We start from the raw sequence: 19,637 nt of genomic DNA on the forward strand, positions 1-19,637 counted from the left end.
CGTCAACGCATCTATGGCACTGCCACCACCGAGCTGCGAACCAATGACCGCTGCCTGTGTGCCCAACCCCGGTACAGGGACGTCGCCTCAGTGGCGCACCGCCACCCTTCAGCCGTCAGCCGGTATCCGCCAGCATGCGGAGGCAGCCCGTCGCTTCCGTCCACGGGAAACGCCTGCGTCGGCACGCCCTTACCACTGTGCTGGGGTCCGAGGATCACCTCCCGTCACCCGCAGTCATTCCGTTCCAGATGTGCTGGACCATGTCTGTTCGTGTTCATCAATAAAGTGTTGTATCAACTGATTGGCTGCCTTTTTGGCCCCTCCATCACGTCTCGCCCACTTCCACCCTGCAGCAGAACCCTGTTACAGTACCTTGAGAGTAGTGCTTTTGACTAGTAATCTTAGAGTTCCAACACTGACGGCAATAACGTTTCCATTTGTGATCAGATACTTTGAGAGTCATAATCGCTAAAAAAGGACGGGAAAGAAGAGGATTAGAGGGAAGAAATGAGGAATGAGAAAGGCTTTCAGATTTCTGCATAGATTTCAACTATGTTTTGCAAACTCCGTCTTTAAAAAGCAGGGAGTAGAAGATAGTTTTAGGAACGGCTGAGGTACAGGTAAGATGTCACATATAATAATCACAATTCGATAAAAATTTTGGAAGTAAATACTCAAAAACACAGCAGACACTAATCTGAAAGTAGATTCACATCAGCAATAAATAATTTCACCAAATTAAATTAAATTCAAAGCAAAGAGAAGGAAAGCGAAACCTAAATGCTAGCCCGCAAGCCTACAAGAAATTGTATGAAAATTTGAAAAGCTCCTGCGACAGTGATCACTGAAGAAGAAGAGACAATGAGGGCAGTGCAGAGGAAAACAACTATAACTGGAATGCCAACACGAGACAGCGACGGCGCGGAAGGAAAAACCGCCAATAATTGGCTCATCGATGAAAGAAAAAAAATACGAATACGTAAATGGTGCGAAAGGTTATTGCCGTTACATGTTGTAGGTAAAAGAAATCTACATGAGGACAGATTTACCAAGATTTTTGAAGATATTAAAAATCGGAATAGTTAGTGGAGAACTTTTCCAAGCTCCCAGGATGGTTATACATAATCTTCGATAAGTTAAAGTGAAAATTATTACGATGTGAAGTGCAGATGTACTTAAAGGGCAGATAAATTACATGAGTAAATCGAAAGCAATTTTCATGGGGAAAAATATTTCGCAGCGTGATGGAGTAAGGGGAGGAAAATCATCTGGCAGAAGTAGGTGATTACGGAATGTGGTCTGAAGTTGACAGAGTGATAGACAGACATTCAGTTAATTGCGTGGCCACTAATGGAAGACATTAACGTTTCCAAACAAGCATTCATTACATTCCTGAGGAAGGCAACATTATAGGACCACCAGTCTGTCACATTACACTTGTGGCTTACGGTGAAACTGATACACAGCAAAACAGAAAAAAAAGCTTTACTTAGGTCAGTTTAATTTCAGGACAGATAACTGAGAAGCAAGTTGGACTTTTAGTATTGGAAGAAGCAATAAAGATGCATCTACACGATTACTCTGCAGTTCACAATCATGTGCCTAGTATCCACCTTTAAGCTACTTCTTCACCGTACCACACTTAAATTGGGCGCGCGAAAAACGAACACTTAAATCTTTTCGTACGAGCTCTGATTTCTCTTGTCTTTGTGATGATCATTCCTCCCTATGTAAGTGGGCGCCAACAAAATATTTTCGCATTCTGAAGAGAAAGTCGGTAATTGAAGTTTCATGAGATGGTCCTGCCGCAGTGAAAAACGCCTTTGTTTAATAAGTGCCATCCCAAATCGTGTATCATATCCGTGCCACTCTCTCCCTTATTTCACGATAGTACAAAACGAGCTACCCCTCTTTGACCTTTTTCGATGACCTACGTCAATCCTATTTTATGCGGATCCCACACCGTACATCAGTACTCCAGAAGAGGGCGGGTATGCATAGTACAAGCAGTCTCTTTAATAGATCTGTTACATTTTGTAAGTGTTCTGCAATTAATTGCAATCTTTGTTTTGATTTCCACATTACACTATCTGTGGCTCGATGCAAACAGCTGTTCTATGCACTACACAGTTAGTAAATAATAATTTATCAGTAACTGACTGACAAAAGAAATCAGTCTCAAACAATTATGACAGAAGTTTCTGAATTTCCACGCCTGGACTACACTACTGTATGTTCGTGAATGATGGAAAAAAGCTAGAAAAACCGTGAATTCGAAGTTATCTTAAAAACAGTACTACGAAATAACAATGAAAATTAAGTCGACCCAAGAAAATGGACAAAGAAGCAAAGACGGAGGCATTTACAGACAGTAGCGATGAGTGCAGGGTGGCATCAAACTGGCCAAAAGACATTTGCCTATAAAATAAAGATTGTCTGTTGTAGCAGAAAACGACCTTCCAGATTGTACGAGGTAGACCGGAAGAAAAAATTCAGAGGGGAAGAAAGCTTGTTCTTTGAGTCGTTGCAAATAACGTGATGGATGTCGCAGGACATAATGAAGTAGGGAACTAGAGTAGAAGAAACGTGAAATCTGTCGTTATTTTGAGAATTCGACGTCTTCGCAGAGAAGAGTTTTCAGAGCGGCTTGTACGGCTCGATGTGGATCTCGGGTTTTGCGGAGAGCGCGGCCTCATCGATCGACAGAGCTGAAATCTAAGACGGGAGCTTGCGGAGCACCCTGTACCAGCCATTAGGGTAATGAGCACCAGCGATAGGAAGGGCCGCGCTCGCCCCTGCGCCCGCGCACCCCTTGCAACCACTATTTTATTACGTAATTACACGCTCCAAAAATTAATAGGCCTCATACAAGACAAGATTTCAATGTAATTAAAAGGTTCGAATCGCACGCTGCGAGGCACGAGAGAAGCGAAGGTGCAGAGGAGGAGGAGTAGGAGGAGGAAGAAAAGTGCAAGAGAGCGGATTTCCTTGTCTCGCTGCCGTGACGGAGCCCGGCGACGCATCACTGATCGATTCGGGGCGGCCACTAGCTTCTCCTCCTCCCCCTTCCACCGTGGCCGCGGAGTTCCCGTTTCGTCAGCGAAATCGAGGCCGCTGTCTGGCTAAGAGCCGACTGACTTTCTGTTCATCTTCAGTTATTCAAGGTTAACGCACTGGCGTGGAAAGATTTTGAACTGTGACTGTTTCGCTCCACAAGTGTCAATGATCACAACTGCGCTGTGGACGTACTGTAGCGTGCATTGGTTGGGTGTATAGCTGTAGCTATGGCTTGTGTCTGTCAACTCTACTCTTAAGAAAAATTCAAATGGTTCAAATGGCTCTGAGCACTATGGGACTTAACAGCTATGGTCATCAGTCCCCTAGAACTTAGAACTACTTAAACATAACTAACCTAAGGACATCACACAACACCCAGGCATCACGAGGCAGAGAAAATCCCTGACCCCGCCGGGAATCGAATCCGGGAACCCGGGCGTGGGAAGCGAGAACGCTACCGCACGACCACGAGCTGCGGCCTCTACTCTTAAGAGTCTGAATTAGTACAATTGTCGAAAGATGCAAGAATTGGTATTTGGAGATGTATCTACTATATTGTTCTCTAGCAAATGTCCTCTGTCCCAGGCGTCGGACTTCCTTTCTTACAGTAGGTGTTGCGGCTCCTAGTAATGAATTGATTAAAGGGGCAGCATGGAAACTACCCACTAATGAAAGTCATTTTCGTCAGGCAATGAGTCTGTTCCGGAATGGACACGTATATGAGAGGTAGCCCTGTCACAAGATACAAATGATTAAAATGGCTCTGAGCAGTATGGGGCTTAACATCTGAGGTCATCAGTCACTTAGAACTACTTAAACCTAACTAACCCAAGGACATCACACACATACATGACCGAGGCAGGATTCGAACCTGCGACCGTAGCAGTCTAGCGGTTCCGGACTGAAGCGCGTAGAACCGCACGGCCCCCGCGGCCGGCTCGTAAGATTCCTAACGTGTCACCCACAATAAAGCAGCCGCTAGAAGAACAACACACTTGCGGTAGGAAAAGTCAAAAGAACAAGAGTTCACAAGAACAATAATTTTAAGCGTAAGGGGCAGTCTCTAGGGAGAGTGTAAAATGAATTAATATGAATCACTATAAGAAAGAAGCTAGCTGTGGATCAAAAATGAGGTTACAAAAGCAGGGTTTGGACAATAGAGTTTACGACGCTACATGTCTATTTGCAGCGCCCGCATCTCGTGGTGCAAACGTAACGGGAGCACAGAAGCAACCAGTGTGCTTCGTAATTCTAAACACGACGATAAATTCGCAGTTAGTAAACACAAGGCTGCTCCCGAGGTAATGGAAGACAACACTTGACACAAAATGACTGTAACTGCTGCACTATGAACCTCGCGATATCGACAGGCTTAGTAACTGCTACGGAATTGCTAGAGAGCTGCTCTCCGGACTACTTAAAGACACAATCGACGAACTACAGTACACTTTCGCGATGTACGATAAGGTCCTTGAGCGAACCTAACGGTAGTTGGAGATGTAATGATTCCTGCGGTTCTGGCCGACTGGAGTGGTCAAGCTCTTGCCTTCAAGTTCGGTGGCCTCTACTGGCGCGGATTTCCATAACGCGACAGACTTTGTATGTCTCCGCCACCGCGTGGATCAGCGACGATTCGACATAACGACCAAGAAACTAAGCTAGATTTCGCTGTCTTTGGCGTTTCCTTTATTAAATAAACGGGGAATGCCAAAATTATTCTTCACCTGTAAACCATTGATCCTCTATGAAGACAATATCTGCTAGTGTTTGCGGACGAGGGAAAATTAGTGTAGTAGTATTAATTGATAATTAAGATTTACGACTTGTTAATTAATTAACCGATCGGTCTGTGTTTGTATCAATTTACTCGAGATTTTATTGGAAGTTCGAATCTGTGGTCAGAAGTAATTGCAGTTTTGTCTGTCATAGGATACCATCGTTGAACAAAAACAATACTGCGTAACTTAATCTGTGTCGATTTTCCGTGTAAAGCCCACAGGCTCAGTTGATGGAAATGGTCAGCGTTTCACGAGAATATCTTTTCATCGAGTAAGACAACGTTGCTCACCTGAAAGCAGCGTATGAAAGTCGAGATTTGATTTTGTGAGTGACTGACAGCTACCATGTAATGCATCAGCCGACGATCCTCTGCAGGTCTTCTCGCATTCCCAGTCTTTTAGGGTAGCATCCTCACTATAGACAACTACATTGACCATGAACGGCCTCACAGTTTTTCCGACGTTCCAATTACGCAGAATTCCCTTCCGTTGAAGTTCATCGGAATTTAGACCTTTCTTCTCTTGTTTGCGTTACGACGTATCCTTTCTGCTTCATTTTCATGGCAAGGAATTTAAAATTCATTTCTGCGGCAGCAGAAGGTGTCCTGAGTCAAGGTTGCCAACAGACCGAAGTACGGAAAATCGGAAAAGTAAGTTTCACCTCATTGTTTCCAAAAAGACAATACAGCGGTAACGTTTAAAGCGTAAAAGTGGCTGACGGGACTTATGACAAAGCGCTGAACATATTGCAGCCAGAATACCACATCATTGTTGGTAAACATTTTGTGACGCATTAATGACATGTGTTACAGATGGATGCTCTCGCCAACCTCTGACTGCACGGTCGCTCGCGTAACTCCTCTCCACTCACGACCCACTAAGAAAGGGCTTGAAACTCTATCGCAGGGCCAAAGAGGCTGAAAAATGGCGCGACCAGAAAGGGAGAAAGAAAGGCCGATGAGAGTGTGGCGAGGAACGGAGAAGGAAAAGCGAGAGAGAAGGTGTAGAGACGGGCAGAGGTGGCATGTGGAGGGCCGAGAGAGAAGGCCAGTGCGCCGGGCGCCGGGAGCGAAGGAGATGGACAGAGAAGCGGGCGGAAGACAAAGAAGGCGCGAGACAGATTGAGACGGTGTTTCCTTCCTCCAGTGAACTGAATCGGGAGGCAATTTCACAAAGTTTTGGATTGGGCCGGGGCCCGCATACAAACGAGATGTTTCCCCCGTCCGGTCGCGCAACGCCGCCGCCGCCACCGTCGCCGCCGCCCCCGCTGCCGGTAATCTTTAGGTTGGCGCGCACCGGCCGGAACGGAACGCCGCATACCAATGAGGGGCGCGCGGGGGTGGTGGCGGCGGCGGTGGAGCCGGCCGGTTCCGCTTAACGCCGGCCTGGCCACTGCTCGCGCGTGTTTCAGCACGCCCCTCCGAGGCGGGAATATTCAGGCCAAAAATAGTAATACAGCTCCTCGTGCGACACGAGTATTCAAGTATAGTCACTCAGACAATCATTTGAGTGACCCAACTATAGACATATGCCTACATACGACTGCCTTTGCTGGCATTCGAAAAAACGCACCAATTTGTATAGTTTTAAGTTTTCGGACAGTCATTTAGTGGAGCAGGTCTGCAGTATATTTTTATGAGTCACTTGCACCGTTTAAGCCGTTGCTTATGATGGCGAATAGGCAATAGTACTCCAAAAGGTCTCGTAGAAATGTCGAGTTAGGAAGTGGACAAAAATACGGGAAAACAAAACACGCAACACATTACCATGCTTAATACAGTGCAGAAAACCATAGGCATTCAAAACAGCTTTCAGTCGTCTCGGAACGGATAAATACAACTCCTGTATGGCTTTCAAGGGAATCTTATAACATTCTTCCTGAAAAATACTCGCAATTTCAGGTACCTATGATACAGGTAGATAGCGATCACACGCACTTCTCTCCAAAGTAGACCACAAAGGATCAATAACGGCGAGATATGGTGATTGTGGTGGACAGGAGAGATTCGAGAATTCACGCCCTTGTTCCAAAACCAGTCCCGGACTATGCGAACTGTGTGAACATGGACCCTGCAGTCTTAAAACACAGCATCACATTTGCAGAAGAAACATGAGAAGGACTTCATCAAACAAAATGGACACGCAATCCAGGCCGGTAATGCTACTTTCCAAAGTAACAAAGGGGCCCTTGGAATACCACGATGTGGCTGCCCAAATCGTCACCGAACCTCCAACATATTTCATTCTTGGCTCGTTATCTCGGACAGAAGTTTAAATAGTGTGAAACAAGACTCATTCGACCAAAGGACTTCCTTCCACGCTCCACAGCTCCGGTTTTATGGCTTCGGCACCACGTTTTCTATTGCCGGATTGCATCACTGATGAGTGGTTTTGGAATTCCGGCTGGTCCTGCAGTGCCTAGCTTATGGAGCTCCCTTCGTGTTGTTTTGGTGCTGACAGGGTTCGCGAGTGCAACATTCAGTACTGCTGTCGTCCCCTAGTTTTTCGTCACATATCCTCTTCAATGACCGTCCGCCACCATCACTCAACATAAAATTTCGCCCGCATTATTTTTAACGGATGATATTTTTCCGCTTTGACTGTATGCGGTATAAATCTTCGCCACGGTGTGTCTTGAAACACCAAATACGTTGGATACTTTGGTTACGGAAGCACCGACCATACGAAGTCCACCAGTTTGCTCACCTTCGACTTCACTTGGCTACGACATAATACGCTCTTAACTACACAGAACGCTGTTCTGACCACGACTGACATTTGCGACGTGCTGAGGATATTGCACATTAGCCGTTCGCGGTCAAATACCACAGCGCAACCTGAAGGCTTGGCTAGAATCTCCACGTATATTCAAACATGCACATCTTGCAGTGTTCCCTTATTTATTCCCAACTTCTATATGAATTGTTGTTTGGGACAACGGTTATGCAGCAAATCTCGCTTTCGTTGCCCTATATGAAGAAAGGTTTAGTATGGGTAAAAATCGTTGTGATTCCATATTACTAAGTATACTTGTAAGCCAATGGAAAAATTAGTCCTTGAAAAATAGATTTATCGCCTTGGTTCTCTTGTTTTGACCATGAAGGAACAAGGACATCCACGGTCGGTGTTTGCGTGATATCGTCCTCTCTGTACAGACAGTAGAATAACTGCAAATGATTGGATACAATGATCACTGCCACACGAAAATATTTCCCGGTTTTCTTGGCACGTCAGATTTGTTTGAGAATTCGAGCGTTCAGTGACTTCCTCTGTCGTCATTATCATAAGTTAACTGTGGTACCAATAGGCCGTGTGGTACTATCCTATGAAACGCCCCGAGTTCGTCATGGAGACATCGCAAATCCACAAAGCTTCCATGTGCTACCAGAGATTATGTCGAAGTTTTTGATGAAAGTTAGTAGCAATGCTGATTCCGTAACTCATTTTATTTCTCTGTAACGTTTCAACATCGAGCGTCCGTTTCCATGCAGTATTAAGGGTGTATCCACTGTTCCTGTGTAAGTTGTTGCAATCCTGATATCAATGGCTTTGATGACAAAATCGCCAGCCGAAGTGGCCGAGCGGTTAAAGGCGCTACAGTCTGGAACCGCACGACCGCTACGGTCGCAGGTTCGAATCCTGCCTCGGGCATGGATGTGTGTGATGTCCTTAGGTTAGTTAGGTTTAAGTAGTTCTAAGTTCTAGAGGACTTATGACCACAGCAGTTGAGTCCCATAGTGCTCAGAGCCAATTTGGTGACAAAATCAAAACAGAAGATGCAAAAAATAAGATTTCCGTTCACAGAACAGGAAGATGTTGCAGTCAAAACGTGCAGCACGCAAAGAAACTGAATTTTGTCTTGAGATTTTCGTGTCGTATGAAATAATCTATGATGTTTTGGGAGTGGAGCCGGTCATCGTCTACCACCACACACCATATTCCACCAGGTCACCTTGCAGATACCTTCAGGTCAGACTGTGGTATCACGTACCAGTACCACCCCAGAATGTCAAAGTTGGCAACACAATTACAAGCTGTGGTACAGGATCCGGCGGAACCAATGGAATGGCCGCCGGCCTCGCCTCAACGACTCCGTACCACTAGCGCACTCCGCCACCGTGATGTGCAATGTCCAGCGCCAGCCGCACAGCCCAGTCGCTCTTGGAACTTCTTCGCTATGCAGATGCCACGTAGTCGCGGCCCCGACACCATCGTTTGTGCTTTGGTTCAGAAAGCGATATCCTTATTGCTATCGTATCAGCTGGACTCTGTTTCTTGCTGCATCATTTGGAACGAGTCTTTGTGCGCTTGGAGAAACACAAGTTCAGTAAATCTTCTGTTAACTTGTTTGCTAATTGTTTCAGCTCCGGTCCAGCTTTCCTATGACGACAGTTGCCGCACCACTCTTTAGCCCACCTCCCTTCACTGTTGTGTACAAAGTCTTACACCGCCGAACACTCTTCAATTTAGCTATAAACAATTCAAGTAATATTGCTCCGTCACAGGCCTCGGTATAACCTCCGATAGCAAATGAAAATTACGTAATTTCCTTATGTCTCCATGATATAATTGAGCCAATTATATACCAGAGTACAGTATCATACGATCTATTTGGACAACAGTTAACTCGTTACGACGACTACAGACGCAGTCAGAGAAAGCTTGTGCTTACAAATCTGACATCTCATAAAAATCGAGAAAGGATGTGGCCGCGATAAACTACTTTCTCTTACACACTGAGCCGGCCGAAGTGTACGTGCGGTTAAAGGCGCTGCAGTCTGGAACCGCAAGACCGCTACGGTCGCAGGTTCGAATCCTGCCTCGGTCATGGATGTTTGTGATGTCCTTGGGTTAGTTAGGTTTAACTAGTTCTAAGTTCTAGGGGACTAATGACCTCAGCAGTTGAGTCCCATAGTGCTCAGAGCCATTTTTTCTCACACACTGAAGTTATTTATATGATTGTCAATAGTGTTTAACACTGCAAGAAATTGAAATTTGTCGTAAGGTCTTATGGGACCAAACTACTTAGGTCATCTAACCCTAGGCCTACACACTACTTAAATTACGCTACGGACAACACACACACCCAAGCCCGAGGGAGGACTCGAACCTCCGACGGGGGGAGCCGCACTAACACTGCATGAGATATATCGAATTTTGTATGTTTCATGTGACTGGTTCATTTTGCGATAATGGATTTGCGAAATATTATTCTTTCGCTAGTTTCATTCACTTATAGCCGGCCGCGGTGGTCAAGCGGTTCAGGCGCTCAGTCCGGAACCGCGAGACTGCTACGGTCGCAGGTTCGAATCCTGCCTCGGGCATGGATGTGTGTGATGTCCTTAGGTTAGTTAGGTTTAAGTAGTTCTACGTTCTAGGGGACTGATGACCACAGATGTTAAATCCCATAGTGCTCAGAGCCATTTGAACCATTTGAACCATTCACTTATAAGCTAATCATAGCTGCCAGAACTTTGTTTATCGTTCTACTCTGCACGTAACATGTTATTATTATTATACGAGAGGGTTGTTACGAGGGTCACTTCAAAAGAAATGCACACAATTTTTTTAAAATCCACCTTCTATTCTACATGTTTGAAAGTTTTGCAGAGTGTAAATACATCCTTTAGAAACAATATTTTCATTTCTCCACATAATTTCCATCCCTCTCAACTGCCTTACGCCATCTTGGAACCAGCGCCTGTATATCCGCACGGTAAAATTCTGGACCAACCTGTTGGAGCCACTGTTTGGCAGCGTGCACAAGGGAGTCATCATCTTCAAACCTTGTTCCACGAAGAGAGTCTTTCAGTTTCCCAAAGAGATGATAGTCACTTGGAGCCAGGTCAGGACTGTAAGGCAGGTGTTTCATTGTTGTCCATCCGATTTTTGTGATCGCTTCCATGGTTTTTTGACTGACATGTGGCCGTGCATTGTCGTGCAACAGCAAAACATCCTGCTTTTGGCCATGTGGTCGAACACGACTCAGTCGAGCTTTAAATTTCTTCAGTGTCGTCACATATGCGTCAGAATTTGTGGTGGTACCACTTGGCAAGATGTCCACAAGCAAGAATCCTTCGGAATCGAAAAACACCGTAGCCATAACTTTTCCAGCAAAAGGTGTGGTTTTGAATTTTTATTTCTTGGGTGAATTTGTATGATGCCACTCCATTGAATGCTCATTCGTCTCTGGTGAAAAATGATGGAGCCATGTTTCATCACCTGTCACAGTTCTTCCAAGAAATTCATTTCCACCATTCTCGTACTGTTCCAAAAGTTCGCTGCATACCGTTTTTCTTGTTTCTTTGGCAGCCACAGTCAACATCCTGGGAACCCACCTGGCAAAACCATTTTTAATGCCAACAATATCAATATTCTGCAAACACTTCCCCCCTATCCCACCGTAACGTGACAGTTCGTTGACTGTGATGCGTCTGTCAGCAGTCACCAATTCGTTAACTCTCTGCACTTTGTCTGGAGTGTGTGCTGTACGAGGCCTGCCACTGCGAGGAAAATCCTCAAGATTGCCGTGCCCACTTTCATCACGTAACTTGCTTGTCCGCCGACTAACTGTACTGCGATCGACTGCAGCATCTCCAGACACCTTTTTCAACCTCTTGTGGATGTTTCCCACAGTCTCGTTTTCACAGCACAGGCATTCTATGACGGCACGTTGCTTCTGACGGACGTCAAGTGTAACAGCCATCTTGACATGCTGTGACGGCGCCAATCGCGGTAACAGGTTGAACTAAGTTTGAAAACAAGCGGGAAGGATGTATCTACACACTGTAAAACTTTCACACATGCAGAATGAAAACTGTATTTTTACGAAAATAGTGTGCATTTCTTTTGGAGTGACCCTTGTAAATGCAGTGTTGGTTGCTGTTATCTTACACTGGTGGCAGTAAAGGCATTAGGGAGGAGAGGTAGCCCGCAGTGGCAGGTGTGACGCCGCGGAACCTCGCCACTCAACGACGCGCCAGCCATCCAGCCAGCCGGGCGCGGCCTCTGGCCCGTTGCCCGGCGCCCACTCGCCTGATCGCGCGCTCGCGGCGCCGCTAACTCGACTTTAATTGCGGCCGTGTCAATACGCGCCGCCTGTCACTGCGGAGCCGCCGTCATTATTTGTCGTTTAGAAGCGCCGGCCGCGATGCTATCTGCCGGCGGGCGCAATCCGTTAATGCCGCCCCGCGATATGTATCGCGACACCGGTACCTTCCTGTCGCTCAGCCCACGGCAAACATTCCGTAATTTGTTCGCTCATCGCGCGTTTCGCTCTCGATGCGTATCACCGCACACGTGTGTTACCGAACACGGCACCACGTAATGTGAGGTCTCAATAATTTAAAAACACCGCAGACCATCAGCCGTCGAGCGTTCTCCGGCCTCGTGCTTCCCACCCATAACGAGGCCCCGCTACCCGCTGCACTGTCCAAACACTGGCTCATACCGCATTCCGCGGCAAGCAATAGACTTCAGGATAGAGGATATCGCTTTCTGTGTTATACCACTATACCTTTTGTCGCATTAAAGGGAGAAAAGAAAACCAAATGACCGTTATTGTTTGCTTTTCTATCGTTGGCGAATAGTTAGGTAATAGCTTCATGTTCCATTGATCATTCTGCACGATAGACCGTAGTGATGTGGGAAGTGTCATTTTACTTTAACATCGCAAATTACTTTGTACATATGGTTACATTCGAAACATTTCTAAGTTTTTTTCAGTTTTTTGTTCGTTTATTTAAAAAAGAAAAAAAATCAGATGTTGTGTGTTAATAAGTCCTGCCCACCACCTTTTACACATTACAGTAATATGTGATACTCCGACTGGTTGATAATATCGCAGTATTATTGATTATAGCTACCATATTTCTGTAGCAATATGTATACTGTTCTTTTTAAAGCATTATTAATTAAAAACCACTACTCTTTATTTACCTCTAAAAAGAAATCAGTTCTACTGACGGCAAAGCTGCAAACCCTATTCCCAACGGACAAACTGACGTCAAGGACGAACAATATACTATTTTGTTCAAAAGAAGCTGGCTTCAAATCTCCATTCGGTTACGCTTGTTACATTCGCTCTGGTTACCGTGATGTAAGAGGTCCATGACTAAGGAATTTTTTGCTAGCGCACTCGAGCAGATGTAATTTTGATGGATTGCTCACGCGCTGCTTGCGATATGTAAGTTATAAGAGAATCTCAGACCAGAGAGCAGTGTTGTATGCAGTAGGAACTGTGTGGCAATAGGAGTAAGTAGTAGCTAGCAATATGGTGTATCGAGTTGGCTGGGCCGGTCGTGGGGAGCGGTGGCGGTGCCTGAGCAATGTAGTATAAGGTAAAAGCAGCCTCGCGCATATGTACTATTCTCATATCAAGTCCCATGTAAATGTTTTTAAAAAATCTCTTAATAATAACCTTTGCATGTCTAATACTACGGTTGTCGATAGTATATGTGTTCTCTGCGCTAGCAAAAACTATTTGCTGCTTCAGGATGTCTGAGTGAGAAGGGTAAATACGAGGGCAGTTCAATAAGTAATGCAACACATTTTTTTTCTCGGCCAATTTTGGTTGAAAAAACCGGAAATTTCTTGTGGAATATTTTCAAACATTCCCGCTTCGTCTCGTATAGTTTCATTGACTTCCGACAGGTGGCAGCGCTGTACGGAGCTGTTAAAATGGTGTCTGTAACGGATGTGCGTTGCAAACAACGGGCAGTGATCGAGTTTCTTTTGGCGGAAAACCAGGGCATCTCAGATATTCATAGGCGCTTGCAGAATGTCTACGGTGATCTGGCAGTGGACAAAAGCACGGTGAGTCGTTGGGCAAAGCGTGTGTCATCATCGCCGCAAGGTCAAGCAAGACTGTCTGATCTCCCGCGTGCGGGCCGGCCGTGCACAGCTGTGACTCCTGCAATGACGGAGCGTGCGAACACACTCGTTCGAGATGATCGACGGATCACCATCAAACAACTCAGTGCTCAACTTGACATCTCTGTTGGTAGTGCTGTCACAATTGTTCACATAAATCTGAACGAACTTCTCCTTCTTCATGACAACGCAAGACCTCACACAAGTCTTCGCACCCGAGAGGAGCTCACAAAACTTCAGTGGACTGTTCTTCCTCATGCACCCTACAGCCCCGATCTCGCACCGTCGGATTTCCATATGTTTGGCCCAATGAAGGACGCAATCCGTGGGAGGCACAACGCGGATGATGAAGAAGTTATTGATGCAGTACGACGTTGGCTCCGACATCGACCAGTGGAATGGTACCGTGCAGGCATACAGGCCCTCATTTCAAGGTGGCGTAAGACCGTAGCATTGAATGGAGATTACGTTGAAAAATAGTGTTGTGTAGCTAAAAGATTGGGGAATAACCTAGTGTATTTCAATGCTGAATAAAACAACCCCTGTTTCAGAAAAAAATGTGTTGCATTACTTATTGAACTGCCCTCGTAAATTCACCTGGCGAAGTACTGGCCAGCTTCTTGAAAGAATACTCTAGTCGGTTTGGAGCTCTGCAGATGGTACGGAAGTGGTAGCAGGCGGTCACGTGACCCTCCATGACTGAGATAAGCCATGATGATGAAGTGGTGTGTGTGTACCAGACGATTGTTTGGAATCAGCGCAGTAACCTGTATCGACTAGAAGCAATGGTCATTTTAATCGGACTCTTCACAAGAACTCATTGCTTACAGGGGCGTATAAAGCCCCACATGTTCAACGGGCTAAGCGACCCGGAAACTGAACAGTAGCTGGCTGCAGATGTGTAATGTGGTCCGACGAGTTAAGATTTTACGTCTTTTCGAATGATGTGAGACGTCGAGAGGACCGACGACCCAAAGGGTTGATTAATTCGCGTTGTGTGGCGGTTGAGCGTTAGGACGGAAGTCAGTTGGTGATGTTCTGAGGGTGTGATTCGTACCATGACTTATACCCACTCATTCAGCTTACCGTGAACATAAACCACGATGTTTATTTCAGCATACTCGGTGATCAAGTGTTTCTCTTTACTTGCATCTCCGTGATGAGCCCGCTGGGGACAGTCCCTCCGCCAAAATTACGACAGCAGTGTTGACACGGATTCACACTGTCCTGTCTGTTCATTGAACACGTGGGCGCTCTATTACAAGAGGACTGGCTTTCTAAATCACTATTCTTAATCCCACATAATGGTTCTGGAACTATCTGGAAGAGTAGGTGAAACATATGAATCAAAATCTTCACAGTTTCATAGCTCTATGGGATACAATCATCAATAGGTGGCTTTATCTGGATGTGGCATACCTGAAGAAACGTCTGCACACTTTACCTCTCCTGACAGAGTCTATCATTAACGCTAGAGGCGGTGTTACACCGTATTAGTGTGACATCTCTTGGGAGGGATTAATTCTTTTTCAGTTGTGCGTTGTTTCAGCTCCCTCAATGATGTATTGTATTTCACCATCATGTCGCAGTTCTCTGTCCTTAGAGTTTGTCTCACACAGTTGAAATTCTGAAATGTTTTTCTCCTGCTTTCTCTCTGTGTTAACTAGTATATCCAGTATGGAGTAGGGATGGAAAACAACCGACTGCTGAAATTCGATGCCGATATTTTATTACTCAATATCCGGTATTTTTCGGTATTCGTTTGTCTCGGTTATAGCGGGTGTTTCTTGTTTTTTACTAGTAACCAAATAAAGAAACGAAATATCGGCTAACCATAGCAACAGTGCTAAAATATTTGGTTTTTCAATAAACTTTTTTTAAAAAACGAGTAATTTTTAGTCAAATTTCCATTGCTTTGAAACATTCCACTATTGTAGAAAAAAGGAAAAGCCATCAGTGCTGTTGTAATAACAATGTCGAAAGAAAAGAGGAACAGACACTTGGTACAGCATTGCTCAGACAAAACTGACTCGTTACCTTGAGGCGTGGCCTACTGGCTGGTACGTATGTGCATGCAGTGCGCGAGACTTGCCCTATCTGGTCTATATGGTAATTTCTCACTGTTGTCGTTGGACATTAACTATATTACACAACGGAACCATCCTTAGTCAGGAAGTATTTTACTGAAATGGCCTGTCATTGAAGTATATTGCTCCACTTGCTTTTTAAAAGATTAAGAATGGGAGGAGCCACCACAAACTTGAAATATACTAGGAGGAACCTTAAAACTTAATAATTTATTCATAGTTCACAATCAAAATAGAAATTAGCTGATGTACTGCTTGTGTCTACATAATATGCCTTTGTTTGCTTGCAGTTCTTAAAAACAGACAAGTTAACACGAAAAATAGTGTTCTCCAACATCAGTTTTCACCCTTTAGCACTGACTATTCGTAATGGCTAAATAGTGATATGATCCTCGATTGCGGAATGATTTTTGAGTAGAGTTTCAAAACATTAGAGTCAATAACTGGTGATTGTGTATCACTTTTCGAGAAGAGCAGCGAACGGTGGACTGACTAAGTTTTCTTTTATTTGTCTGTTTAGTATTTTGATTCTATGAATCTTGATACTGTGCGAGTGAATTTTCTTCATTCTTTGTTCGATTTCTATGTTTATTACGGGAAATACAGGAATAAGAACAGACAACCGGTAATTTCAGAAAGTGGTTATTTTCAGCGGTTTTAATGATCAGGTTAAACCGGCACTGAAAAGTACCGAAAGCGATAGCCGTATCCCTAGTTCGGAGGCAGGCGCGTGCCCGCAGCGCGCGCGTCGCCGGCTGCCTACCTTCGGCGGGGTCGAGCCGCTTGGCGCGCCGGCCGTGCTTGGAGTTGTTGTGCACGAACATGTTGTCCGAGATGGCGAGCAGCGGGCCGTCCACGCCCACCTGCGTCGAGATCACCACCTGCAACACCACCACCCGCTGTCACTGCGCGCCAGCTGGCGACTCCACAGGCTAAACTCTGACACTCAAACTAAACAGTAACACTGCGCTCTGCAGTCGTGGATCGAGGTAGCGTTAGTTTCTGACCAAAAAGGTACTCCTGCTCACTGCAGCAGTACGCCATGAAGGATTTTATGAAATGAAACACTGCAAAAGAAATTGTCAAATACCTTCCACTTCTCGTTGTTCCTTTACTTGTATTCATACGGCGGATTTAATCGCGCGCTTTTAACGATCGTAGTGATAAAGAAACGACAGCTCTTTTTTTTACATTCATTACTGTTGTAACAACACCTCTGAGGCCTTAGGACTACGATATTAATCAGCTCAGCGTCAGAATGTAAAGACTTTACTATGATATTTACGGGTTCAAGCTGATGGTTCAAATGGCTCTGAGCACTATGGGACTTTACTTCTGAGGTCATCAGTTCCCTAGAACTTAGAACTACTTAAACCTAACTAACCTAAGGACATCAAACACATCAATCCACGAGGCAGGATTCGAACCTGTGATCGGAGCAGTCGCGCGGTTCCAGACTGTAGCGCCTAGAACTGCTCGGCCACCACGGCCAGCCCAAATTAAGTGTTTCTGTTTGTTGACATTAGGTCTTTAAACATCGTGTGAGATAAACAGCTTAATATAATAGAAGTGATACACTGTACTTAAAAATCGCCCGGTGCTGTAGTTTAAATGGGGATGGGTTCTAAGAGTTATGCAAAACGTTACATAAATCCTTACAGCATGAGAAATATTTTTACAAGATGGCCAGCCTTGCAAAATGTCACAATGCGTGGTAAGAGTTCTGTCTAGACTACCCAGGACATTTGGATCCAGTTTATGTAAGATTCTAGCGAGCTTTCTATGACACTGCCAGTGCCAATTTTCTTATAGCTCGTTTAACCCTCTCTGGTTACTCTGCAATTTATTATGCACTGAAGACACTCGTAATACGGGGAAGTGAGAAAGGTTTCTTTTAAAGACTTTTGGCAGTTGTAAAGGGTGAATTCTGTTCCGGAGTGCTGAGCACTAATTCGTGCAACGTGGCTAACAACAGTATGAACTGAGCTCTCCTTTCACGTATTATTCGCTTAGAACACTAAAATAACAGTCGTGTTTAGACAGTAGTTGCATTCTTTGTTGTTTAGAATTATCACAGCTTACAAAAATCCTCATTCGTGAATTGTTGCCCAAAAAAAAAAATCCTTCATCTCTCGAATAAAATGAAGTCTGCGTACTAATTTAGGTCCCGAGCTTTCTTTGAGTACATATGTGAGACAGATGTGCGCACTAATCACCTGTTAATGACCTCAATGTCGGACTATAGGTATTGATCATATACATTCAAATATCAGTTAAGTCCCGTAAGGATTGTTTCACATCTTCGGGCATTCGTGTTGCCTGCAAGTTTTGCCAGCCATACACTTCACACCCCCTACAAATCTTTAAGACGTGTCTCAGCCTGCAGTAGAGGTAGTACCATCCCACAGCCACAGGAGCGCTGCAAATGAGCAGTAACCGTAGCGTGCGGCGATGCAAATCCCGAGCTCGCGAGCTGCGGTTGCCATGACGACTGCGGAGACAATCGTGCGGCGTCGCGTCGCCAAGTGTCCGGCCGCCATTTTGCGGCGGCCGCCCCTCCTGCTCCTCCCCGGGGACGCGGCGCCGCGGCGCCCCCTGGGACTGGCTCCCTCTCCTAACCTCCCGCCCCCGCCGCCCCCGCAGCCGCCGCCCCCGCAGCCGAGCCGACCCTCCCCCGCCGAGCCGTTCCCATGGGAACAGACAACGGCCTAGTCGATGATGCGCCCGAGGATTGCCTCCCCGGCGCCCGCCATTAGACCGCCGCCCGGCCGCGTTTGTACTTACTTACTGGCGCTGCCGCAAACATGTCGCCCCGCTCATTAGCTGCCCCTGCCCTGCCACTGCCTCTAACTGCGACACCTCGCCGGCCTCTTGCCCCCAGACTCCCTGCCGCCGTTCCGGGACTGTCGCGCAGTCGGTCCCACTTCTCGCTGCGGAAAGAAACTACCACTACAGCTGAGATCCGTAGTGACAAATCTGCTGACGCTAGAAGTTGCCGCCTGCGTTCTCTCGCACAGAAGATGAAAATTATTCGAGAGTAACTTCGCATTTTTAACGTGACATTTGTTTGTTTTTGTTACATGTACTCGACTACTTTCGACTGATTACTAAACGAGAAATCGACGAAATTGCACGTATTTTCTAGGTATACAATCGCCAATCAGTCACATGCCTCGTTATATATCCAGAGCGTTTAAGATAAGATGACCACATAAATATGGTTGCGGGAAATGAAGACGGCGGATACATTGGCAGAATTACGAATAAGTGAAGACAATATACGAGAGAGGTTGCTTACGGTTCCATACCTCGTCCGATTACTGAGTACTGCTCGTCAGTCGTGGACCTCAAGCATTATTCGATGACTGGCAGAAGATTAAAAGAAATAAACTCTGCGATTTATCACGAGCTTGTTCAATCAGCGCGAAACTTCACAAAGCGCTTAAAAAATCATCGGGGACACCTGAGACGTAGTGCATCACGAAAAGATATACTTTGCATAATCCGAGAGCAGAAATTCTAAAACGTTGTGTGGCGTCACATCAGCATTCCAGTGCCATCAAGAATGTGCCGTTTATATCGTGTGTCCATTGAATATGTTTCTTGACAACTTATATGCTGTGACTTCAAGCACAAATGTTTCATTAAGAGAATTTTATGTGAAAATTATAAATTTTCTTATTTCTTCATAAAGTTGAATTTTCCTAGACGGGCCATTTGTTGCTCAGTTTCAATAGATCACTCTGTAGATAGTGAAAGCTCTCTTTGTTCGTCGTGTTCAAAAAAATTGCTCTGAGCACTATGGGACTTAACTTCTGAGGCCATCAGTCCCCTAGAACTTAGA

At 45.4% G+C, this 19,637-nt stretch overlaps 1 protein-coding gene across 1 annotated transcript in view; it reads right to left on the reverse strand.

Annotated features, from left to right (window-relative positions):
* The window catches only part of LOC126120829 (transcription factor collier), a 483,991-nt gene that overhangs the window by 75,843 nt on the left and 388,511 nt on the right, over window positions 1–19,637 (reverse strand). The window contains exon 8 of the mRNA XM_049915080.1: window positions 16,557–16,674. Within this exon, the coding sequence (XP_049771037.1) occupies window positions 16,557–16,674 (118 nt within the window). The remainder of the gene's footprint in view (window positions 1–16,556; window positions 16,675–19,637) is intronic.

This window comes from Schistocerca cancellata, chromosome 1 (assembly GCF_023864275.1).
Source record: "Schistocerca cancellata isolate TAMUIC-IGC-003103 chromosome 1, iqSchCanc2.1, whole genome shotgun sequence".
NCBI classification, from domain to species: Eukaryota; Metazoa; Arthropoda; class Insecta; order Orthoptera; family Acrididae; genus Schistocerca; species Schistocerca cancellata.